Below are 25,259 nucleotides of genomic sequence, written 5' to 3' on the forward strand. Positions count from 1 at the left end.
TTGCCATTTACCATTTCCCACGTTGCTAAAATGTGCTTTTTTTATTTAGGCTGCCCCCTAGCGGCAGGAGTGAGCATTTCGGTTATTTCTTTAAAAATTCATAACTCCTCACAGGAATGGGCTAGAGACTTACTTTTTTTTTTGACATACTCAGAAATTTATGCTCTACAGGTCGCGGGCCTGATCAAATCATCTCGCGGGCCGGATCCGGCCCGCGGGCCGTATGTTTGACACCCCTGCCTTAGACTGAAATGTGACCCGTTTGACCCTTTATCCAGTGTTTCACTTCAGTTCCATTTCCTCAGTAGATAAAAGCGAGGATGAATGGTCTCTGTGGGCGAACCAAACACTGAGCATTATTTGATTCAGACTCCCCTGGGTGTTACGACTGGGAAATAATTGTACGTATTTGTATTTGTTTCTTTTACACTGTGGTGCGCTCTGGGTAATTCTTAATACCTTCTAGAGATTATACGGTAACTCCCAAACTCCCATGATTATAATTAAGCCCGACTTGGTTTTTAAAATGAGCAAATAGCAATTTAGTTTTGCATCGTGTGAGGGAGCATCTCTGTGTGTTCCTCCGTGTTCCTGCGTCTCCATACATCTTTAAATTTCTCAATATACTTGTGATTGTGCTTGAGAGTTTGAATACATTGTGTGTGTGTGTGTGTGTGTGTGTGTGTGTGTGTGTGTGTGTGTGTGTGTGTGTGTGTGTGTGTGTATGTGTGTGTGTGTGTGTGTGTCAGGGTATAGTGCTGAGGAGAAAAAGGTTTATATATATATATATATATATATATATATATATATATATATATATATATATATATATATATATATATACATATATATATATTAGAGAGAGAGAGAGAGCGAGAGAGAGAGGGAGAATGTTTGGTTAGGCATGGGGACTGCTATCATCTGGCTTCTGGCAAAAAAAATGAAAAAAAACACAAACATTCCCCCATCCATTCTCTTTCTCCTCCTTATTCTCTATCCTGCACTCACTCTGTTCAGCTTTCTCCCTCTCTCTTTCTGTATCACTTACAAAGGCAGCCTTTTCCTCCAAAATGAGGCCATGTACGGTAGGTATGCAAATGAAATCATTGCTCGTGGATTAGAATGGGACACCATATACCCTAAATCATGATTGTCAATCATGGCTGGGGATTAAGGGATATGGGCTCACAGACCTAAAAAAGCAACATTTCCCCCCTTAGGCAGATCCCCATTGTGAGGAGCTCTGAGGAAGAGAGGGCTCCGCAGGGGAGTAGAGCAACACTGGAGCACTAGTGCCCCCTTCTGTCTGATGTTCACCGCATCATTTCATCATCATCAAACACCAGCCAGTCTGAAAACAGAAATAGAGGCTGGCGCACACACAAGCCTATTCATTTACATTCAGTGTTGCCGTGGGGCAAAAAGCTTGATTAGACAAATGCACATGCTTTGGTGATGCAGTGTTTCATCTTCAGTGGAGGAGAGAGAGACCTCATTTGTGTCTCTGGCATGTGTGCAGGCTTGGTTCAACATCAGTGGGTTAGGAGGGCCATAGGCCTTACAAACGTAACAGATGTTTGTTTGCCCTGTGAGTGAATGTGTTTAGCAACGAAGTCCCTTAACCATCAGAATCAATTTGTTCTTCATACTGTCACTGTGTGATTTTAATATGCCGTGTCTACTGTATGCATTTGTACGTCTATTTGTATTGCTGCCAATTTAACACCCAGTGGTGTATGTTGAATGATTTTAAGCAGGCACGCATGTATATAATATTAAAATAACAATATAAATATGGCATTTTGAGTAGCTAATACTACTAAAACTGCTATAAATAATGATAGTCACAAAATAAATGATATAAAACATGGATAATTACAAGGACAGCTTATTTAATATGCTTAATATGTGGTTAATCAGGACTCCTACTCCATATTTTCGGAAGCAGTGTGGCTCCTCACACAGAGACATGTTTAGTGGATTGTGTGTGCAGACCCTGGAGCCCTCAGCTAGAGTGCCAGTCTGTTCCTGTGGAGCAGTCAACCAGACAAACCCAGCCAAGAGAGAGCCAGGCACAGGCACCGGGCCAGGAAATAACACTGGAAAACACTCCACTATGGCAATGAATTAATAGTGATCTTACAGGAGAGAAGGGATGGGGGGATGGTTGGGCAGAAAAAAAAGGACAAGCACACTATTTTAGCATCATCGAAAAAAGGCCGGTTGTGTATGATTACAGGATTGAAGGGAGAGCTTCATTAAGCCTCAGCAGACCAGACCTTGATAATGAGAAAAGTGAGAGAAGGGGGGATAGAGTTGGCTCCATTCACATCCTGCACAGCGCTGCACCCGGCTTGCCCAAGACTGAAAGGTGGCAAGACACCTGTGCCATTTTGGCCCCGGCATGCTATGGGCAGCAGGTCAAGGCCGGGGCAACATCTGCATCACATCAGAGGGCCTGGCTGAGTGCCCACACACAACGCAAAAGTCTCTCACTGAGGAATCCAAAAGAATAGATTTGAAAAAGGAACCACAAAGCGCTTTCTATGGATACCCAATTCATACAACAGTCACAACAAAACGTGCAGTTAGTATTATTTCCATGATTTACCCTCTATAAAGTGTTCCGGACAGTTTAATATTCAGACAATTGACACTGATCACGTCTGTTGCATGTTTAACAAAGGCAGAAAATGTTTATGTTTGAAAAAAGTGGGAGTGAAAACTACATTTACCAGCATGTGAAAGCCATAGGACGTGTTCTATATGAGGGCAACGTGCTCTGCGGTGTGTCAAGTCACAATTACCTGACTAATTTGAAGAAGGGGGGGGGGGGGAATCCTTAATACCGTCCCTGTGTATCTGCCGCAGCTAGACCACCCGAGTCATCTTTTCTGATGGCGGGGTGAAATAAAGCAACCAAATTGATACAAGCCGCCGGCACACTAAAGAGCAAATCATTATGCATCATTAGGTGAAGATTTAGTTTAAACGTGTTTAGCAGGAATTAAGCAAAGCTGTTGTTGACATGGATTGACTGCTGTAATGCTTTATTGTCAGTGCTCCAGGAGGCAGAGGGAGGGCCGGCCTAGTTGGGGAAGCAGCAATGCGCCGAAAGCGAGGATTTATGGGATGTTGGGAGGACTATACCCGGGCGTGCAGAAAAGAGTGGAAAAAACAGGAAAGTGCGGTCCATGATTTGGCAGGGTAGACAAAGGGAGGGAGATGCATGGAAATGAAAAGGGGTAAACAAATTAGGGTATCTGTGGTCAGTGAACATAAAAGGATTTGGTTATAAAATTATAATTTTAGTGCAAGTGTTTTACAGAATGAGGATGCCTTAATCTGTACATAAGGAGGACCCTTAAATTGCAAATCAGAGGATTTGCAATTTAAATGGCACACATACTGCATTTTCAAAACATTTGAGTTGTGGGGTGGGGGGTTGTTGAAGATTAAGGAATGTGTAAAAAAAAACTACTGAAATCTTGACTTCAAGAATCCGCCTCAATCCAACCACAAAGTTTGATACTACAGTAGCAACTGCTGCACAGAGCAAAGAGCATAAGCTTGATTCTAGAGGTACATGGATAGAAGTCACTGTACAGGTCATTCAGGGAAATCATCATTAAGGTTTCCTACTATCTGAGTGGAACTGAAGGAAGTATCCTGAAAGTTCTTATTGAGCCTTGTTGGCTTTATACTGTAGAAGGATGTGGCCAAGTCAAACCTGTGCAGCAAGACAAAAGCCTTAACAAGAAGAAGAATCAAAGGGCGGAACATGAACAGCTCAGCCGTGGTCAGTTTAGCCACAGATAATTTCCCCCTGTCCTGTCCCAACGCCCCTGTGTTTGTTATGTGTTTGGCGTCTTTATGTGTCTGAATGTGTATGCAAGAGCTGCTCGAACCGACGAGTAAAAGAGAGGACAGTCTTATCCAGCTCTCCAGTGTTGACAGTATTGCTAATCCCCTCCACCTGCTCAAACACCCAGCCCCAAAAAACACAGCCCTCCCCCTCTACCATGTGCCTGTGCCGGGAGTCCCCTGGGGCCACGCAAGCGCCTCTGCCTCCGTCTCCACACCAGTTATCACCGCTGGCCCGGCTCCGCTCCCCCCAACCCCTGCCACATTAATCGCCGGCAAAAACAAATAGTTTTTCAAATGTTTGGAAAAGGCCCACTGTTTGCACCAGGGCCTAACAAAATAATTTTTACAAGCTATCCGGTTGTGATTAGGGCTGAGAGAATTGAATTTATGTGGCATTTGATAATATTAATATTAGCCTAATTAATTATGTTGTTTGCACTCGCACGGCAGCGTATGTACCCTTCTCCACAACGCTAGCCAGCCGGAGCTGGAACCGAGCTCTCGGAGCGTCTCTATCTCCACCGGCTTCTCCCCCAGTCCATGACTACTGCACACAATTCATCAACTCGTAGATATCTAATCCCCCTCTGGCTCGAGCTCACTTCCTGAAGTCTGAGAAAAAGAACTTTACTCTGGTGGCAAGAATTCCCATGAATACGTGATGACTTTGACAGAAAAAAGGAGAGGAAGGGTGTTTCAGCTCAGTTTTTGAAAGTGACATTCGTGGAAAGGGAACTGGCTAAAAACTTTCAATTCAAAACCCCACAATCCGTGAAGGATACTCAGAAGAGGGACAATATTAAAATGCAACATCTTTTTTTTTTTTAATGAGTCACTAATTAAGGTAAACAGTAGTACAATGTGGGAGCAGCTTTTGAGTATAGGAGACATGATCTGCCTTTTATTTTTATTTTTGTGCAGGAGACAGTGACTGAGAACCACCAATAAGCCCTGTGTGAGGAAGCCCACCCCCCCCTGGCCACTAGTTTGTTTCCTTAATCAGCAGAGGTCAACACTTCAATGTGCCCTGACCCGGAAACACTGCAGATCCAGCCAATAATGTATTTGGACTGTGTGCACTGCTGGATGAGCAAAGTGTTGATCTGTGCAATTACAGTGACACATATTCACTGACCCATCACACCAGACATCTGAGCCTAAAGAAGGGACCACCCAAAACCCCCAGAGAGGTTCTCAGACCTGTTCGTAGCTTCAGATCACACTTCTATGTGATGGCCTCTTGACCTCTACTTTGTGGTCACAAGTTAAAGGTTAGGAGAGGTGGTCATGTGTCTCTCTTGGGCCCAGACGGAGCTCTATCTCATGCTTGGTGGGGGCCGTCTCCGTCAGGTCCCCTACAGTTCATTAAAAAAGGCTATTATAGCTGTTCGCAATACACAGTGCTATACTGCAGCCCCATTGTCTCCCTTTATATAGCAGCTTTTAGGGGTGTACTTCTGTGCACAAGTGCAGCCGCAGAATTTATATATTTGGCACAATCAAAAAAAAAAGAAAAAAAAAACGGTTCCTTTTTTACATAAGCACAGAAATCAGGTTGTCCATTTTACTTAGAGCAATATTTCTTAACCACGTTGATTGGGTGGTGGATTAGTATTTTAAAAAAACGAATGAAATCTTTAAGTGGATAAACATTTACATTTCTTCAGCTTGGAAAAAAATAAAAAGGTAAAACACACATCTCCCACATTCAAGGAGCGGTGGTGGCCTTTTTGTCTCAGTGTTGCAACAAAGCAATCCCAGTTAAAAGTCAGTAAGCTTGGGACAGGTCTGACGCATTCTTCTGAAATAAGGAGGGTGGTGGGTTATCTTCCAAGGTGCATCATCATCTCATCAAAGCGTGGGGTTAATGGACGGAGGAGGAGGAGGAGGAGGGCACAAAGTCAGTTCATTAACTGAAGTGTCGGCCCAGTCTGGCTGAACGGTAGTCCGCTCTGAGCTGGACGAAGGCGTGCAGGAGGTTCCGGTCCAGATTGGTGAGCTGCTCGCCCGAACACACCTGCTTCAGGTTGTCAGGGGCAACCACCAGGAGGTTACACAGGGCGTGGAGTGTGTCGAAGAGCTGCAGCACCAGAGGGACCTGCAGACAAATGAAACAAATACACCTTGTAAACTATATACACTTATTTCTACCTACTGTACATGCATGCAAGGCTATCATGACAAATACTTTAATGATAAATAACAAGACTTCATTGTATTGTGACTACTAAGGTACATTCAAACGGATTTTTTTTAGCCAACTATAGCCATTGTGCTTTAGGAACATGTCTACCATTCCTTCATTGACTTCTATGTATCGCTGATATGACTAATATGGTCAATGAATCAATTAGTAGATCAACAAAAAATCTATCTAATCTAAGTCTAATTATAACTTTATTATAACCCATTGTCACCTTAAGCTCTGGGAATTTATGGTGACATTTCCCAGGCTTATTATTTTTTTCATTGATGAAAATGATCCTCTATTGCAGCCTCCTTTGTTAGCACTGAATGCTTAAGATTACAACAGGATAAGAGCCTTCACCTGCTGGTCAGTTAATGTAATGTAATAACAAGGACAGGTAGGGCTTTTGTTGGAAGAGCCATGTTTTTGCCCTGTCATCATCAGTGCATCCTGAACATACACACCCCCCCCCCCCCTCTCTCACTCACCCTGAACTCCTTGGCGCTCCGTCGGTATTCAGCCACGTCGCAGATGGCCAGCATGCCTCCCATTGAGCTGTAGCTGTACTGCTGTAGGTGCTCGTGGATGAGCCGGTGGAAACGGACGCCCAACTCCGTCAGCACCGTGTCCACATTTTTACCGTCCATGGACTTCCGCACGTGCTCCACCTGCCGACTGACGTATGCACATACCTTGGTGCAGGCCTGCGGGGCGGAGACACACACACACACACACACACACACACACACACACACACACACACACACACACACACACACACACACACACACACACACACACACACACACACACACACACACACACACACACACACACACACACACACACACACACACACACACACACACACACACACACACACACGTTGATCAACAACATAGTTGGATGTAAATCACTTGTAAGGTGCATTTGTTTCTTTTGTTTTGCATGTGGATTAGTGGTGGAAGCTGAGGCCTTGCATCTCTTACTGTAGTGTACTGGATCATGACATTGTTCTCGTCCTCAGGCCTGAAATCAGTCTTCTTCTGCTCCGTTGACAAGATGTACTTCATTTGCCCCCCCATGCAGTTTATTGTTCTACGAGAAGCAGAGAACACATTCACTGTTTTGTTGTGGGATTTTATTATCTTATCTTATGAAACACGTCACATATCAGTTTGTGGCCACTTAAGCCTCGTTTCCACTGAGCAGTGTGGTACGGTGCGGCTCGGCCTGCTTTTATTTGGGTTTCTACAGTCAAAAGTTGGGAAGGGTCCGGAAATAAGCGAGCCGAGCGGCACATATTTTTGAGACCCTTCCACAGGGGTACCAACCTGTCTCAAATGGTCCCAGAAGAGTGGAGCTAAACACTGCCGTGCGTTGATTGATCGAGAGATAAACCGCAGTGTGTAGTTTGGCAAGAGTGAAAGGTCTTGTAGAGAGAAATGTCGGCGCTCAGCTCTTTGTTTATTGTGTGGCGTTTGTCCTCTTCATTGAATTAATAAACGGCTACACTGTGTCCCGCTGCTACTATGTCACCATAGTTCCCTAGCTGCTGTGGCCAGCGCTGTTCAATGGCTAGCGTAACCATGCTGACCCGAACCGTGCCTTGCCAACCACAATGCTCAGTGGTAACGATGCATAATAAACACCCTGACCTGTCTATTCCCGTGTCCAGTTTCACTTCCATCTGCTCAATCACCTCTTTCTTCTTGTGCAGGCACTCTGCCAACTTTGGAGATGAGCTGAAGACATAGATAAAATAAAAAAAAAGTATGACTCTCTCTTTCATATCACAAATGAATACCGTGGAATATATATGATTTTAACCTTTAACCCATAACTGACCTAATTAGAGGCATGAGCTGGTCATTAAACTGCTTGTCAAACAAGTGGAAGATAGAGTTGGCTTGCTGTACCACATCCAGGAAGTACAGGTTGGCATTCTTGGCATCTGATGAGGGGATCGCTGAAGATCAAAGAGAGAGAGAATAAGTCCAGACAATAAACCCAAACGTAAGTGAAAGGATAAATCAATATGATTCAGCTACAGCTAACAAATGTTCTGCTTCAGCATCCGACGGTTAGGACAAAGTAATCAAACTATGGGGACGTCATGATGAATGCAAGTTTAGTCCCACTGTCTGTAAACAATAACATTCTTCCTGTACAGTAAAATGCAAACAAGGTAACTACTAGGACTTTTTCTTCCTTTTTCTTAACTGCCATAAAATTGTGAGGTTTTATAACTGAAGTATCCATAGCAACAAGCGGTATCTGGTTCCTGACAAAGTAAAAGGCTATAAACAGTAGCAGACACATGAACCTTTGCATCCAGTGTAATTGTACTAGAAAGTATTTATGGTTGAAAGGCCAAATAAGTGACAGAGTCACATGTTTCAAACCACATGATGATGCATTATTTCACGGCAAACAAGTCACACTGGACTAATGAGGCATTTGCATTTCACACAATTATATCATCAAGTTATCATTCACACAACTTCTGTATTCTTTGGTTGGATGAAGCCTGAGCGTCGGCCTTTGGGTCCTTATTTTTGGGGTCTCTATTTTTTGAAACACAGCTGTAGTGAGCAGTGCGGCACCAGTGGTATTGAGTGCGGATTCATCACTTTAACAGTGGGTCAGATCAACACACAGCAAGCCCAGCTTATGGTTCTAATGAGCGGTACCTGAGAGGCCGATCTCCAGGGCGTAGTCGATGTGTTCCACACACAGATTGTCAACCAGCAGCAGGAAGATTGAGAAGGCATTCTTGGGCAGGTCTGAAGGATCTGAAAGCTGTGTCACCCCAAACAGAAAGATAGGGAACACATTTAACTATTTTAGCTCAGCAGGATTTTTTTCTCACAACGGAGAAAATCACTTTTTGTAGCCTCACCCTGTTGCATCTCTCAAAGGCATGACGTGTCTCCTGCAGCAGGTTGACAACCAGCTCTGGGGACAGAAAGGTCTCCCCATGGGTGTCGATGGTAGGGCCAAGGGCCAGGTTAGTGCGCTGTCTGAACCGCTCCTTCAGCTCTTGGATACTGGATAGAAAGAAAACAGATGGTGGGTTTTTTTTTTGTTTCTTACACCATTACATCGTATCCGTCTTTAAAACTAAAATAATTTCTTCCTCATCCATTTTGATACGGAAAAAGAAGAAGTGGGATCCAGAAACTGACCTGCCAGTGCCAATTATGCGTTTCTGGTGATTCTTGGAGTCATAGTAGCGCTGCAGAATCATGGCCCCTCGAGTGCGAAGGTATTCCCTCTCCATGTCAATGTAGCTTTCCAAGTACGAGGAGAAGATGCTCTTTATCAGCTTGGACAGGAAAGTGTGCTTGTCTGAGCCCAGGTTGAACTCCGTCAGCTTGGTGGCCAAGGCTGTGGTCCTGCAAAACAAAAAGAAAAGCGTAAATACGTAAGCACAACGGCTTCTGTGTAGACTGGAAGCGCATCAAAAACCAAGCAAACAAGTGAAATACCTGGAGTAAAGGTCATAGAGGTTCTTGAGGTATTGTTCTACATCGGAGTGTCGAGTCTCATCCAGTTTTTCCTTAACGTGGGCCTGCAGGCACAAAGGTGTCAAATGGAACTACACAAACCAGGTATGTCTAAATGAAGCTAAACAAAATGAGAAGTAATATACAGTATATACCTGTAATTTGTTTTCAAAGATGTTCTGGATGAGTTTGGCCATGACAGTCTCTGGGCTGCTGAAGACCTCGCCCACCTGCTTGTTGACCCTCTGGCAGAGGACTGCAGTGTCCTCGAACACATCGTTCCTCAGGTAGGCCCCCTGAGATAGACAAAGTAAGGGCTTTAACCAGGAGGAGTTACTGTGCATATTACTGGCCAATATAAAAGTGGAATAGTATGCATAAGAAGAACTTTTTACACGTACCTCCTGACACTGTTTGATGTAGACATCCACACAGTGTGCATAGCCCTTAAATAATAAAAACAAAGACCCTGGAGTTACCTTTCTGTGACATTACGTCCATGAAGTGCAGATTTAAAGCAACAGACATAAGAAACCTTCCATGTTAGAACAATACATAATGTATGAAGCCAGTCAGCCTCCTAATTTCCACACTCAGGACTAAAACATAAATAGTAGGATTAAATGTGGTTTCAAAATCAAATGCAGACAACAAAGATGATTCTTGTGGGTCACCTTGAAATGCAATAGAACCGCTGCCACCTCCCGCATACGTCCAATCTCGCCCCTGCGCTGGGCAGCGGTGAACTCCTGGATCAACTGCCTCTCCAGGTCATGGTACTTACCTGGGTAGGAACAAAGACACATCAAATAATATTTGTATTTGTATTTTACTCTATTTTTATGGGGACTATTACAGTAGTTGAGGAGTTGTTGACAAACTTACTTGCAATTTTTGCCTTGACATCTGCAAATCTGTGGAAAAAATAAAAGGAAATTATTCTTCAAGGAGACAATTACAAAGTAAAAATCCAACAATAAGATTTCAAAAGTAAATGTGTGTTTTAATTCTTAGAAACATAGTTCTGATACGGAATAATCCTGCATTGGGTTTACACTGGGAGGAAGTGTCTCTACAGCGCTTATACACCACCTTCCCCTTGTTTGACAGTGCCTTGTCTAAAGCTGCCTCCAGGAGGCCTGACTCACCTGTCGAACGGCAGCTCCTGGGCAATGAGATGCAGCTTCTGTATTATATCAGCAGCCTCCTTAATCTGAGGGAGGAAGAGAGAGAGCGAGTCATGTGAGGCAAAACGAGAGAGAGAGCACCACAAGACCATGAGAGGTGGACATCCAGACAAAAAGCTGGTAGGCCGCCGGCAGTGTATACCACTTGGAGGGATCATGGTTTTAGCGCAGCCTTCCTCCACCTCTCCCCATGTTGAACAGGGAGCTGATAACACACAGGCTACGCTCACCTGGGCATCAGCAGCGGAAGCAGCAGCAGCAGTCCTGACTTAGCAGCACATCCAACTCTTTATTGGCATGCGTTTTCTGAATGGGCTGTAATCCCACAGGAGTCTAAATCGCCTTCAATAATCTGTCCGGCCAGGGATATCTGTCTTTAAAAAAAGGGGGGGGGCCCTGTGGAGAAGCCCCCCCCCCCCCACCCCCCATACACACTGGCTGTAAAAAAGCCCTGGACCTACGAAAGGCCCGCCGTCCGCAACTCCTCTGTTCCCGCAGATGCCTGCCTCAGCTAACATCATTACTCTGCTCCCGTGAGGAGGATCCAGCCTTTCTGCTCGGCGAAGGTTTTCTAAGTATCTGTCCCCCAGCTAAGATTAGCTAAATCCCATGTAAGTAATGTAGCCGTCTCCCTGCAGTCAGGGTTTAGCAGCACTTGTCTCCACGCTGGCGGCCCAGCCCTCCCTTTCAGAAGGATTAGCAAAGCCATCCCCCTTCAGCTATTCACTTGCAGCTTTCCTCTTTCCCCCCTTTCGTCTGGAGGTATGCTCAGGAAAAAAGGAATCTGGCCAGATATTTCTGCATGCCTCTCCGGAAAACCTAGCTCCATCTCCGGCTCTCGTCTTTGGGATTGACCCTCCCCCCCCCACACACACTCACTGCTCTTCATCCACTAAAGTTGTTGCTGCTAACAGGAATTAATCTAAAGCATCCCAATCTCTCTGCTGCCACTTACATTAACTGCAAAATCAAACTTTTATGGGGTCACTAGTCTAACATCAACATGGCGTCTGCGTGGGAAGGAACTGAGTACAAGTGTGAATCTCATCTTCCACCATGCGTGTTATCACCGCCCTTACATGTACACATAATGCCACAAGCTCTTTGCTGCCGTAATGCGACACAAAGCTGAGGACCAATCAAATTCTCGCTCGCAGACAACCTCCTGTAAACGCAATTAGGGTTGACATGAGCATGTTGACATCCATGCTAGTCAATCAGCCCCGCTATTGTCAGACGGCGAATGACAGTTTATTAATCCAAATTAGTCGAGGGATCCAACTAAAGGGATAAACTTGACAAATTAATATGGATGGTTTACCTCATAATCCTGTTCACTCTCACCTCCAGCACTATCACAGCCGGGGGTCCTCATCCATGGTCTCACACGCCCACACACATAAACAAAACACACACCACACACAGACACACCTCCACTGAAGTGAATGGAAGGAACATAGGAAGCATATTCACCTTCTCTGGGTTATTGAAGACGTCACTGCGTAGGTCTCCATCCAAGAACTCGTTGAAGTAGGTCATGAGACGCTGAGCCTCCACGGCCCTCTGCCGAGGCGTGTTGACCCCCTCCAGCTGGTCGCCAAGGTGACAAACCTTGGTTGCAACATAGCTGATGTGCTCGTCAAGCTCCTGGAAATGCTGAAAGGCCACCTGAGTTGAAAAAAGAAAAAAAAAGGGATCGTGAAGCAAAGATAGTCAAAGACCTTCAGGTAGGTAGACATTAGCTACTTTAAACATTCAACCAACCTGGTTGCTTCTCTGCAGGTCTTGCACTTTGTGGGCAAACTCCTTGCCCTCACGATGACACTGATGCTCAAGCTTCTCCACCCGCCGCTGGATTTTCTCATCCAACTGCTTCAGCTCTTCTATGTGGTTCTCAAATTCCTCCAAGAGCCTATCACAGAATCACAGAAGATCAGCATGCAGTACAGCCTCAGTTTACAACAGGTAAAACACACACACACGCGCACACACATACACACTTACTCTGGAAGAGTAAGTTGGCACCACATGGTTAAACCTGTCCCACTGACCTCACAGCGGTAGTTATAGTTAGTTACAGACTAGATACCGGATACTTAATTCCCGGGTCCCCAGACTTAAGAAGCTCTGAAAACTAGCAACTTCGTCAGCTGCATTTTAAGTGCCATCAGGGCTGCACAGCAAATGTTCTAAGTCAGCACCACATTTCACAGAGTAGGAAACATCCCAAAATGATGAGTGTATAATCTCTTGACTAATTCCTTCAGCACTGGCTACAGCTTAAAGACATCTCCCATCCCTTCCCAATAGACACTCATTCCCTGGCTGGTGACTCACAGTATGGTGGCCTCCACAGATACGTTGTCTCTGACTCTTTGCTAAGAGCTTCCGAGGAAGTGGTGGCAACAGTTTTGTGGAGGAAGTAGATAAGGCAGGATGGATCCACGGCACAGTTAAACTGTTATGGCATTTTTGCTTAGGAGAAATAACTTGCCCCTCCAACCCCCCCAAGTGTAAACATAACAACAAGCAGTAGAAATACCGTGAAAAAATAAATCTCAAGCATAGATATTTCCTGTTCTTCTCCAACCATCAAAAACACAAAATGACCATAGCAGAAACTAAGATGAGCTTTAGTAAGTGCAGGAGGACCAACTCAGTATTAACAAGTCGCTACTAATGCTGCAAATAAAGAAATCTTATATTTATATTAAAATATTTCTAATGTCAAAAGCGTCAAATTATTATTATGGTGTATAGCCAACTGAAAGCCAGTTTCTGCTCTTAACCCCGTTAAAGGTTTGCAAGAGGAGCAGACAACAGATGAGATTAAGAGTGAGATTAAAAAGGGAAAAATGCTTGATAGAATGTTGATATAGATGGGTGTTTTCTGATTTATTAGCATGCCTTGACCTCTCATCAACTCCGGTGAAAGTTTGAATAGATGAGGCTCAAGATACCATATGAAGACATACGAAGAGAGTGCAGAATTACAAAGATGATCAGCTGCAATAAGCTATCAGCACGACAAGAGCAGGAAAGCTGCATTACCCTACGTACTTATAATGCTGTTATATTCACAGTAGAAAACTAAAGCATTTTTAAATAATGAACCGATTATCATATTAGTAATCAGGCTTCTAAATGTGAGGGCAATAAGATGAAGCTCAATGGATGTGAGAGGTAATGTCTACTGTATGTTGTTAGAAATTGGGGCAAAAATGTATTTATTTAGGAACCTCTGGTGACACACTGACGCCAATCTTGTAACTAGAGAGTCAAGGTTAAAATCTGGAGTATGATCTTCAACTGAGTAACAGACTCTGATGTGCAGGGGCAGGAGGATGTGTGCAGGTACAGACAGTAGATGAAGCGCCTTCAGTACCTACCTTTTTGGGTCAAATGCCTCAGCTCCTCCTTTGGAGCCTCCTCCTGGGGTTCTCCATGCCAACCTTTCAATGTACTCATCTGCATCAAAGGGCTCCTGAGGGGGGAGGGGGAGGGGAAGTCATGAGTGTACGTCAAAGAAAAACATCAGCAAAACAACAGCTATTAACCGGAAACACTCAAAGAATAGCGTATAACGTTTTACTGCACAGCAGCAGCCAATAACATTCATCATGTCCAATAATAACTCGGTTAAATCCCCATTCCTCTCCAGCTTACGACGTAAATAAACATCTTGCCAGCTGTGTGAGTCATATTTTACACACTGAGAATGTATGAGGACAGCACCGTTAAGTTAGCGTTAATGGTAGTTAGCAGCCTCGCTAGCCTCACAGCTAACACAGCCCTCCGGTCATTTCTTACCTCGAACAGCTGAGCTGTTGTCGCCATGTTCAATATTCAGCCGGCGACGCCAATGAAGTGCAATTTAGAGGAAGGGGCTCCGAGTCGGCAATACCACCGACCTCCACATGGATTTGCTGATTTCGCACAGTTTTGCCCTTTGTTGACAGCTAGCCTGCTGGTTAGCCAAATTCAGCTTCCTGTATGGGTGGAGAAGGGTGGCGATAGCTGCCCGCGAGTGCGCACGCGCGTATGGCGGGTGGTGTCACATGATACGGCAGCAGGAAGTAAGCAGCAGTGGGTCATATGAATACCTTTCTTTATATATGTCCATGATGAATACTGTGAGGAATATTTGAATTGAACAACTGCTTGATAAGATACAAACGTTGACATTGAAGTCATGGAATAGTCTAATGTAAAGTGTGGACTTCACCGCTGCCAGACAAATGAGTGTGCGTGCTGTGTGGATTATTTCTCACGAGAAGGGAGACAATGTGTCAATACGCTTTTCGAGGTAGGCTATCAATCTGTGTTATATTGGTTCTCGCATTCTACTTCCCTCACAGTACAGAGCGTTAATGTATGTGCTGTCTCTCACTGCTAGTTGCCTGTCAGTGTTTTGTAAACCCTTATGTCTCCCCCCACAGGAGGTTTGCTACTGTGGAGCACCGTGCAAAGATCCTGGCAGGGTCCTCATATGTAGCAGTCCCAGAGGAAAGCACTTTGCTGCAGCTCCTGCTCACTGAGCTGGGGCTGTCAGACCAAGGCAAGTCCTATGTGGCTCTCAGAGATGATTGCCTTCATCGTCAGCGTTCACCAGCCCTGGAGCTGTGTGTGGATGGCCCTGGAAAGGGAATACTTTGGCCGGTGCTGGCCACCTCTCACGGGCCTCTTATCCTAGCGTGCCTGCCTTTAGTGGATGCCCCTGCTGAGCCACGGCCAGCCCTTGCCAGCCTGCTGTCTGTCTCCCAGGGCCTGACGCTGCTGGCAGGTCTGCAGACGTTTCTCCTGAGCTCTGGGGGTAAGCCTGACAGTGAGGGGCTGGCCTCTCGCGTGGCGGCGCTGCCCTCTGTGCTCCTGCAGGTCTGTCCTCTGGGCACACCCCTGGATGTGCCTCAGCTGGTGGGACCCGCTCCATCCACAGGGCCCACTCCTGCTGGGAACCAGAAGCAGCCAGCCTGGAAGAGCGGGCTCCACCGGGGTCGAGCTGTGGTCAACGTAGGCCTGGTAGAAACAGTGCGCTCCATGCAGTATGGTAACCCCAGCACACAGGATTCGTGGGATGTGTTTGGCACTGTGACATGCAGAGTAAGTGCACATTGTAAATGAAAGCAATCAATGTTATGACTCTTTTTTTCTTATGCGTACTTTGTTTTCCTTCCATCCGCAGTGTGAAGTGGAGGGGGTGTTACCAAATGTGACAGTGACCCTCACACTGCCACCAAACGGTTCTCCACTACAGGACATCCTGGTCCACCCTTGTGTCACCTCACTGGACTCTAGTATCCTGACTGCCAGTAGCGTGGATAGCTACGATGGCTCAGCTTTCTCTGGCCCATACAAGTTTCCCTTCTCTCCTCCTCTGGAGCCTTTTAGACTATGCAGCTACACATCTCAGGTATAAAGTGTGCATTATTATACAATACATTTGAACCCACACTTTGGTGTCAATGTCTCAAGGGATTCATGCAATCCCTCGTTAGGTCCCCGTTCCCCCCATCCTTGGCGCGTATCAACTGACGGAAGAGGAGAGCCAGCTGCGTGTGTCAGTAACCCTCAAACTTCACGAGAGCGTGAAGAACAGCTTTGAGTACTGTGAGGCACATCTGCCGTTCTTCAACAGGTAAGCACAACAACAGGATGTCGTCCTTTTAGATCTGAGCACCTGCCAGGGATTTTGTTTTCTGTTGAGCTAAGAGCTTTAGTGCTTCACAGTCCATGAAATCTTTTATGTGTAATTTGCCATCTTGTGATAATCCAGCCAGAAATAAAGGAGTCCTTTTTCTGAGAGCACTTTCAACATTTTATTTTAAGTGCTTTACAAGGTTATTTTACAAAAAGTCTACCCTAAGATAAAGTTAATGCTTACTTAAAACTTAATTCTTTAAGATGCCATTCTGCTTTAGGGCCTGAGAATATTTTATACACCTTAGATTTGATCCACTCACAAATTCCCTAACCATACCAGAAAACTAATAAAGGCATCAAAGAGATAAGAACTCTTTCAAAACTGTAATTCCTAAAACTTAGAATGATTTTAAGTTAACACTGCTGACGTAAAAATAATTCTCAAAGGATAAACTCTAGATAAACACTTGTGCCACATCTGATTTCATAAGTTGTGTTGATTTCTCCCCCTTTTTAAAGAGTTTAATCAGTATGTTAGCAGTTAGCACTAACACCTGCATATGGGCTGTGCGTCTTCTTGTGCAGGGATCAGATGGGTGTGGTAGATGTGAAGGTGAGCTCCGGACAGCTGGACATTTTAAAGGAGAAGAACCTGCTGATCTGGGGCCTGGGTGGGTATAAAAACATTACTTGTACTGCAGCTTTATACTTAATGTGAAAGAGAAACTAATGAGTTGTTTTACCCCCACGGATATTTAGGACAAAAGTTCCCTAAATCTCGCGAGGTCACAATGGAAGGCAAGATTAGCTTTTCTGGTCCTGCGCCAGGACCCAGCGACCCCCTCTGCACTGAACTTACAGCCTATATCAAAGTAAGTGCATACGTTTGGTGATAATCAAAAAACCTTTTATTTATACCTGTAGTCCTATTACGTTTATGACAGGAGTTTATGACAATGCATGGAAAGTTTTGTTATTCTCCTTGCAGCTAGTTTCTAATGGGATATGGTTAAATGGTTTAGTTTTATAATGGTAAGGTTGTAAAGTAAAAACTTTAAACTTCCACCGTTACCTTCACAGTTATATTTCAAAGTGCCTGACATGACGCTCTCCGGCTGCTGTGTGGACCAGCATTCAGTGCAGGTTTATTCCTCTGCCAAGCCCAGGATTGTGACATGTAAGCCTACAGTAGTTTTTTGGCATTGAAATGTTTGCTACATACACTTTTTCTGAAGAAAAAAATATATAAATTGTTCTGTCCTTCTAATTTTCAGCACGAGAACTTCTATCCAAAGAGTACTTCATATGGAATTCAACTGGATCTGCTCCTGTGTCGTCTGGTCAAATGATGCTGTAGCATGGATACAATTAAGAGGGTCTCGGTTGGGAAAGGTGCACAGTTCACCAGTTTGGATCTGTCTGGCCATTACAAAGAATTTGTTACACTCCTCCTGTTGTTGCTGGGGAGCTCACAAATGAAAGAAAATATAATTAGCAACGACAATAATTTCTCGATTTTTTTTTTATTTTATTTTTTTTTACATTTCTAACATTATAACATTAAAGACTCACTCAACTGTGTTCTCAATGTGGAAATCTCTGAGTGTCAAAGTGTCAAGTTTCGTTGATGGATGGATACTTGTTTTGTTGTCTAGAATATCTGCCCCTGTAGTCCCAACTTCTTTTATCCCTCCAACCTTCTTCACCCTCCCCTCAAATTTAGCCCCATTGCAGACACAAGGGCCACCCCTCAATCCGACAGTCCCACTTCAGTGACTCTCCATCAGCCGGATAATTAGCAGCTGGGGCCTTGTCATCAGCTGTTGTGGGGCCTGGAGGAGAGGGGGCAGGCCGGGCTGTGAAAGGGCCGGGCTGCTTTGGCCAGTGTCTTGGCTACAAAAGGCTCCTACTTTAGAGCTGGCAGGAGTCCTTGGCCCCCTTCACCAATCAACCCCCTCCTACCCCCCCCCCCCCCCCCCTTCTTTTTTACCCCATCCCCGCTCCTCAACCGGTGGCTAGTTCAAACACACAACCTCTCCAACCTGACTGTGATTGAGCGCTGACCCTCTGGCCCTCGGAGACTTTAGAAGCAGGCGGCCCCCATTCAGCGAGCAGGGACCTGCCTAATTGGTGAAAAGTCATAAGGATGGAAGTGGTTGGGTCGCCTTTTGAGGTTGCATAGGTGCTTTAACTCAATTAATGTAGAATGTTAAGTAAATGATTTTGATCCTTATTGTTTAGCACAAGTGTCAGAGTAGACAACCCTTTGTGATTAATATACTTAACTATATTTGAAAAAGGGGCATTTAGTTCCAGATGTTCTCACTGTCTCTTGTTATTTTGCCTGAACTATGATGACTTTGATAATAACTCTGTTACATTTCTACTTAGAAAAGCTCCACATCAGAGTATTAAGATAAACAAATAACTAGCCGATGAAGGGGTTAAATCAGAGGAGATGGTGCCCCACTATTCCACAGCAAGCCAGACTCCTGTGAGTGCCCTCATTGTCTGCAGTTGGCCTCTTGTGCCCCTTGCTGGTCCAAATGCTACATTCTCACGTGGATTTCCACTCAGAAGGCTGACCATGACCAATCCTCTGTCAATTGGAACCAATTGCTCACACGGCATCCTTCACCTTCTTTTTATGTAGCAGTACGGAGTGGCAGACACCGAGACCTCTCGACTCTCCCCCACTCCGCCACGATTTGGCTTTAAGGCCCAGTGTGTGTGACTAGCGAACTGGAAAAGGTAGAAGAGTTTTTTACTTGAAGATTCGGGCCACTCTAAATCTCCTCTGTGTCCCAATATGTGGTCATCCTGGCTCCTCAAGTCTGAAGTCAGCCTTGGCCCTCACTGGCAGACTTTGCTTTGTTGATTGAATGGCTCGCTTAGTAGATAGACTTGTTTTAATGTGTTGCTCTGCTCCAGTGCCTCTAGTTCATTCATACCTATTTAATTTCAGTGTTTTCAGAATCATTCATTGTTTATTTTTTTATTCATTGTTTACACTTCATATGAATACAGGAAGGGGAGTTAACACTTTTGTACAATACTCCTCGAAAAATATATGTGTGCAAGTAAAGCAGTGGTGTGGATTGTCATAAAATCATGTTAATATATCACCAGGTAGCATAGCCATAACCATAACGGATCTTTATACCAAAAGGTTTTACCACACCATTATGAATGCTGCAGCGGTTAACCGTGGGAGTTGACTTCTCTGTGTCCCTCGGCCCAATAATGACACCCAGTGGTAGAGTACAATAGAGTTCATGTTAGACTATTATCACTCTCTTTGATAAAGTTAATTTCTAATTTCTTCTGTTGAAATAGTTTTACTCAAGCGCTGCCAGATAATCTTTTCTTGTCATTTAATTCCTGTCCAGCCCCCTGCTCTGTGACGTTATCACAGCAATGTTCATCTCGTCGCACGGTGCCTGCCTGAAGACCATGGCTTTTGTCGAACCACTGTGGCCTCAGGTGTTTGGTAGGAATCCAGTTCCCTCTCAGCCTCTGTCAAACCCCGCTAAGAGCTGGCCTCAGGGAGAAACCACTTGAAAAAATGACGGCGCAATTAGCAGCTTCCTGTTTTCAGTCTAATTATCATACAAGAGCCACAGATCTTTTCAAATAAGGGCATCACTTTGGATACTGAAGGATCCTTTTGTTATAGACCACAGCATCTTCAAAGCTGGCTGATTTGAATCCCAACTCTTTGAACTTAATTTCAGTATTTTCTGTCAATATTGTGGGGAAGCTAATTGAGTTTCAGACTCACTTTTGTACATTACTTTCACCCCTAGAGGGCACCATAAACTCAGCAATGAAGGAAAAAATGTCCTGAGCGTCTCAATCATATGTGGTACATGACTGTGTGTGATAGACAATTGACTATTCTTAGTCCATTTTATAGTCCCAAATCCCTCTTATCCTCCCTGTGTGATCTGGCGGACTCAGGGCCCATCCAACCTGTTCTACCATTGTCTTCTACTCTCTTTACGGAGCCCTTCTTCTCCATTGCTCTGGAGCTGTTTGTGGGATTATGCTGTCTCTCTTCGCCGAGGTGAGGCAGACATTTTGGGTCCAGAAGGCAGTCGGGGTCCAGATGTTCTCCTGTTTTCTCATCCCAGAAGATGTCCTTCTCTGTGGGCCTTCTAACAAGCTTCAGCCTCTGGATCCCCTCTGTATTTCCAACTAAAGAGCCAAATAAAATGACCAAATGAATAAAGGATCACTGTGCCATACTATAGATAGATGCTGTATCAGGTTTGAGTGTTAAAATGCAGTCGTACCATTCACTGCGTAGACGACCTTATGTCTTCTCTGCTCTCTGGCCTGTCGGAGGTTAGCTCGCCGTTGCCGATGAGCCTGTTGAGTGAGAGCTGTCTGGGCCTCCAGGAACCCTCCCTGGAACCGCCACGTGGAAAAATTCCTTTGCTTAAGTGAACTTTAACATTAGTTATACTACAACTTCACTACATTTCAAAAGTACATATAATTTTGTTCACCCCATTGCATCTATTGGACAGCTCCCAACTCTTTAAAACACTAATTTATGTAACTAGATTTAGTTTTTTCTTCTTTCCTAACACATAAAATCCCATATCCCCCCCTAATTAATCTGACCATTTGGAGGGGACTAAAACCTCATAGGAAGGGATTGGGAACCACTGTGATGAAATACCACACTGTCTATATAATTGATACGTTATCATAAATATATGATAATCTATATTTCTGTAGAAAAAGCACATTTGATATTATACTAAATTAAGATGATAATGCTTTTTGAAAGTAGGATTTGGAAGGCAGGCCAAAAAGGATACTTTTATGCTTTATTTGTACTTTTTCTTAAATAAAGATATGAGTTCTTATTCCACCACTACAAGAAACAAATTAACATTTACGCATAAATGATAATACAACATACAGTATGCTTTGTGTGGTAAATTTGTAGTTTATTAAGCATATTTCCTATGCACAGATGTGGAACAGTATCAATCTAATAGTGGGGGGTTTTCTGTTCTCTGTTCCCTGAAAATAGATCTTATTGAGGGCCAGTCTAGACCACCATAGTTTCCACTCTACCAACACACTTTAATCAGATCCACTGGGACAGGACGGGCCAGGACATTCACAACTTCCACTCCCCAATCCACCAATCTCTCTTAAGCACTGCTGCACACTTTCATTTTCCCTCAATTTAAAAAAAGTGTGATCTGAATTATTGATGCTACAGATGCCCTTCAGCTCTTATGTACTTTGTCGAGATGCTTTACCTGAATCGTTCGGCCGGTGCCGGAGATTCCTGTCTGGCAGGATGTAGAATACCGGTGGACAGCCCCATCTCTGCATTCCCTGATCTACAATGAAACAATACATTCCTTACTAGGTTTTGGGGATAACATGAGGGTGGTCGCAGTGGGACACACAGCAGCAATATTTCTCCTTTTATTTTTATTTTTTTTATTACCACGGCAATATGATCGGCAGTGCTCGAGTGGCCAATTGGAAGGGCCAGTGGTTGCAATGCCTGAGGACAGATAATGATGGGTTGTCTGGGTAAAATAAAATCCCAACCAGTAAGAAACAATGAGGCAAAATGATGTCTGCAGAGTTCCAGCACAGGACTGAAAAGATGAGGATGAACTTTTCATATGAAGCTATAGTTGAAAAATTCAAAATCTTTATCAATCAGCTGATTTTGCCTTGCTAACCTGGGGTCTTCGTGGTGGATGGGAGTGAATGATGCTTGAATTGTTGGTTTGCTTTGGTTGGAAGTTTTCTGCAAAGCATGGTTCTTGCAACAACACACATGCGTATCAAAAGCACTATAACAACACAGAGCGGTGTGTCAAAAAATAAATAAAGATGAATAGAGACAGATAGTTACTAACCTGAGAGTGTGGGAAGTCTGATTTCCTGTTTGAGTGGAGGTAAGGTTGTCTTCTTCTGTCCCGCATATCCTAACGATTGCTCCAAAGTGAAGGGCAGAGCAGGGAGGGTCCATTGTGGTTCGGGCTGTTCCTCATTTTCTTGCAGGCTATTGTTACATGGAGCTACTCTACGCAGCCTGGGTCTGGAGCCTGAGGAGCCCATTGTCCCACACTACCTGTTCTGAAACACTTATGTTAACTCTAGAACAAGTTTCAGATTATGTGTATCTTTTGACCCATTTAGTGTTAATTACAAATGAATAATCTCACCTTTTTAATGTCTGCTCATCAGTCTCATGGAGGTTCTATCGCTGAAGGTCCATTATTTCTATTGACTTTTCCCATGTAAGTTTTGTCTCAAGGTGGATTCTTGACCTCTCCTATAAAAACTTTGTTGTTTACAGAATAACTTCCCCTGGACTCCCCAACGTGTACCATTTGTTCCAACTCTTCCCAAACAAACCCTGTGGTCTTCTGCACATCTCCTTAGCTGCTCTCAATGTTTGTCCTTTAGTATCTCTGTCTGGTGCCAAAGTACAAATGCAAAACAAACGCTTTTCGGTAAAGGTTTAGAGAGTAGGTGTGTACTTTATCCCTGCCTTCATACTTGTCTTTCCCATAATAATGAGCCACGTTTCTATGGCAACTCTCCCCATAGGTTACTTTGTAACTCATAAGTTAATGCTTGAAAGGACCTGTTATTTCTCTGCACCCCTTCCACATTGGAAAGCCCAGAGGGGTTAAGGAGACAGACAGATTCTTTGGGAAATTGTTAACTGACTGAAAAATGAGACTTCACTAGAGTGCACAGTGACAGCCACTGTTACAAAGGTGGGCCTTGTTAGGCTACAGTTATACAAGCCTTTTCTGTATACTGTTCATCACATATACCTGCTTGTTACCTTAAAATGTGACCTGTGTTCTTTGTTGGTGCCATCTGTTTGTGTTTGGTATAGATTACCAAGGGATTCTTTTCAAGACCGTACCGCTTTAAATATTACATTGTTTTGTTTGTAAGCCATTAGCAAGAGGCATGGCTGTAGGGATGGTAATGTTGGTCAGTCCAGACTGAAATATCTCAACAACTATTAGATGAGGTCAGATATTCATGGTGAATCCTACTGACTTCACCTCAAGCACCAACATGAGGTTGACATTGAAGCTTTTTATTTCAATTTGTCAACTATTATTGCAGGCAAAGTTGCTACAGATATCCGTGGTGCACAAGTAAATTATTTAGCTTTTTTCCTTGATGCATTTGCAGTTTGCCCAATGTTTTGGCCACTTTGGAGCACTACTAGTTGTATCGTATGACTTGTAGAAGTGCTGATTTCTGGCAAACGGAAAATGATGCGAATAGGCTTTCAAACTGTAATATGAGCAGACCTTGTAGCAATGTTGTGTTACTCTTAGTAATTCATCCCTTTTACATGTTGCTTGTATTCCTTATGCCCCAATGAGAATATATACAAAAAATCTGTTATTGTGGCTGAAGCTGTATTTGACACCCACTTGATACGACACCTCTCTGTAAGGTCTCTCATCAGCCTGGGGGCAGCAGTGTAACTACTGTATTGTGGCATTGAGATTTGATCATTACACATTCCTCTGCTTCTTCTAGCTCTTTGTTTTAATTTGTTAAAATGCCCCTGTAGTTGTTTAGCAGAAACTGTCAACTGCAGCAAATGCTTCATTAGAGATCTCAACTCAATGACTGCATCCCCACAACCATAATTACACTGTGGTGTTACACTCTTGGGACTGTGTGTGTGTGTGTGTGTGTGTGTGTGTGTGTGTGTGTGTGTGTGTGTGTTTGTGACAAAGAGTGATGTAGAAAGGATGTTGCCACCATGTTAAATGCCACTAGAAAGTCATTTTGACAAGTGCATTCCTATCACAGTGTTATGCTCTACAGGCAAAAAAATGTCCCATTGGCCTTTTCCATTGTCAGTCATAATGGCATGCTTTATTACCACATCTTGTGTGTATTTGTAAAAGAGGATACATTATTTTAGAAACAATCAAACTTCTTCAGTTTGCTGTGTATGCATGTCACCAAATGACAGCTGAGTGCAGCACGGAAAGGCATTGCACGATATATTAGAGGTAGGACAATTGTACACAGTCATTGCTTATAAACCAATGCCATGCACTTTACTAATTGTCATTATTGTATGAACCTCAACACTGATGTATATGGATGGTACACTATTAGTTTGGCTCTAACAGTACATTTTCTTATAGGGCTGTTTCCACATTGTCAGATGAAAAATCATAGCTATCACACCTTAAACCAGCTAACAACGAAGTATGTCTTTTGCTAAAGTTTGACCTTTTGGCTTCTTTTTTATGTTTAAGTGGGGGAGCAAATATGAAACAAAATGCCAGCAGGGTCATAACTCCAAAGAAAAAACACATCATTTAAATTACAATAATAATAATATATATATATATATATATATTTTACAATTAACTGTTTTTCCTGGCTGCTGAAACCTTTACTTTTCATTAATTTATTAGTCTTGAGTAGTCAAATGTCCTCAAGGACATGCATGGTCAGTATCCTTAAATTGTAGCTACAGCCCTGAATTCATCCTCTTAATTTCTATCTTGCGGATCATCTCTGTTGAGCTGAAGTGCAGTATGTTGATGGTGCAGCTAGTGTAATGGAAATACGTAACCTGTGAAGCTTTGCAAGCAACTTCAGCAATGTACGATAGAGGATTTAGCCACATACACATGGTACACAAGTTCAACTATTAATACACAGCTATGAATGTGGGTTTTATTAAGTCTTTTATTAAAAAAACAAAAGAGCCTGTACATTATGCATAGTATACTTGACATTATTTAATATAATACTATTCAATAAGGCTAAAAATTAATATTCTTATTGATAAAGCTCTAAATAAATACCATAAATATATAA

At 43.6% G+C, this 25,259-nt stretch overlaps 2 protein-coding genes across 3 annotated transcripts; one reads left to right on the forward strand and one right to left on the reverse strand.

Moving 5' to 3' along the window:
* Nucleotides 1-4,689: 4,689 nt before the first annotated feature.
* Nucleotides 4,690-14,735, reverse strand: exoc5 (exocyst complex component 5). Its single transcript, XM_080042973.1, has 18 exons — nt 14,562-14,735; nt 14,141-14,235; nt 12,516-12,663; nt 12,225-12,419; nt 10,713-10,777; nt 10,450-10,478; nt 10,239-10,348; nt 9,966-10,010; nt 9,720-9,860; nt 9,547-9,629; nt 9,244-9,453; nt 8,958-9,105; nt 8,749-8,857; nt 7,904-8,024; nt 7,714-7,800; nt 7,045-7,153; nt 6,544-6,759; nt 4,690-5,965 (listed from the first exon to the last, which is right to left on the reverse strand). The coding sequence occupies exons 1-18, from the start codon at nt 14,586-14,588 to the stop codon at nt 5,777-5,779; spliced, it is 2,127 nt and encodes a 708-aa protein (XP_079899099.1). The 5' UTR covers nt 14,589-14,735; the 3' UTR covers nt 4,690-5,776.
* Nucleotides 14,736-14,833: 98 nt separating this feature from the next.
* On the forward strand, nt 14,834-17,961 carry ap5m1 (adaptor related protein complex 5 subunit mu 1). Of its 2 annotated transcripts, none has more exons than XR_013845225.1 (8): nt 14,834-15,057; nt 15,191-15,851; nt 15,934-16,161; nt 16,247-16,386; nt 16,977-17,004; nt 17,151-17,263; nt 17,472-17,568; nt 17,666-17,961. XR_013845225.1 is itself a non-coding variant. In XM_080042399.1 (8 exons), the coding sequence occupies exons 1-8, from the start codon at nt 14,990-14,992 to the stop codon at nt 17,746-17,748; spliced, it is 1,476 nt and encodes a 491-aa protein (XP_079898525.1). In that variant the 5' UTR covers nt 14,834-14,989; the 3' UTR covers nt 17,749-17,961. The 2 variants fall into 2 exon arrangements, 1 of the variants encoding a protein (XP_079898525.1); XM_080042399.1 differs by having other exon boundaries at nt 16,977-17,062.
* Nucleotides 17,962-25,259: the final 7,298 nt, after the last annotated feature.

The sequence above is a fragment of the Ammodytes marinus genome (assembly GCF_949987685.1).
Source record: "Ammodytes marinus genome assembly, chromosome: 15".
NCBI classification, from domain to species: domain Eukaryota; kingdom Metazoa; phylum Chordata; class Actinopteri; order Uranoscopiformes; family Ammodytidae; genus Ammodytes; species Ammodytes marinus.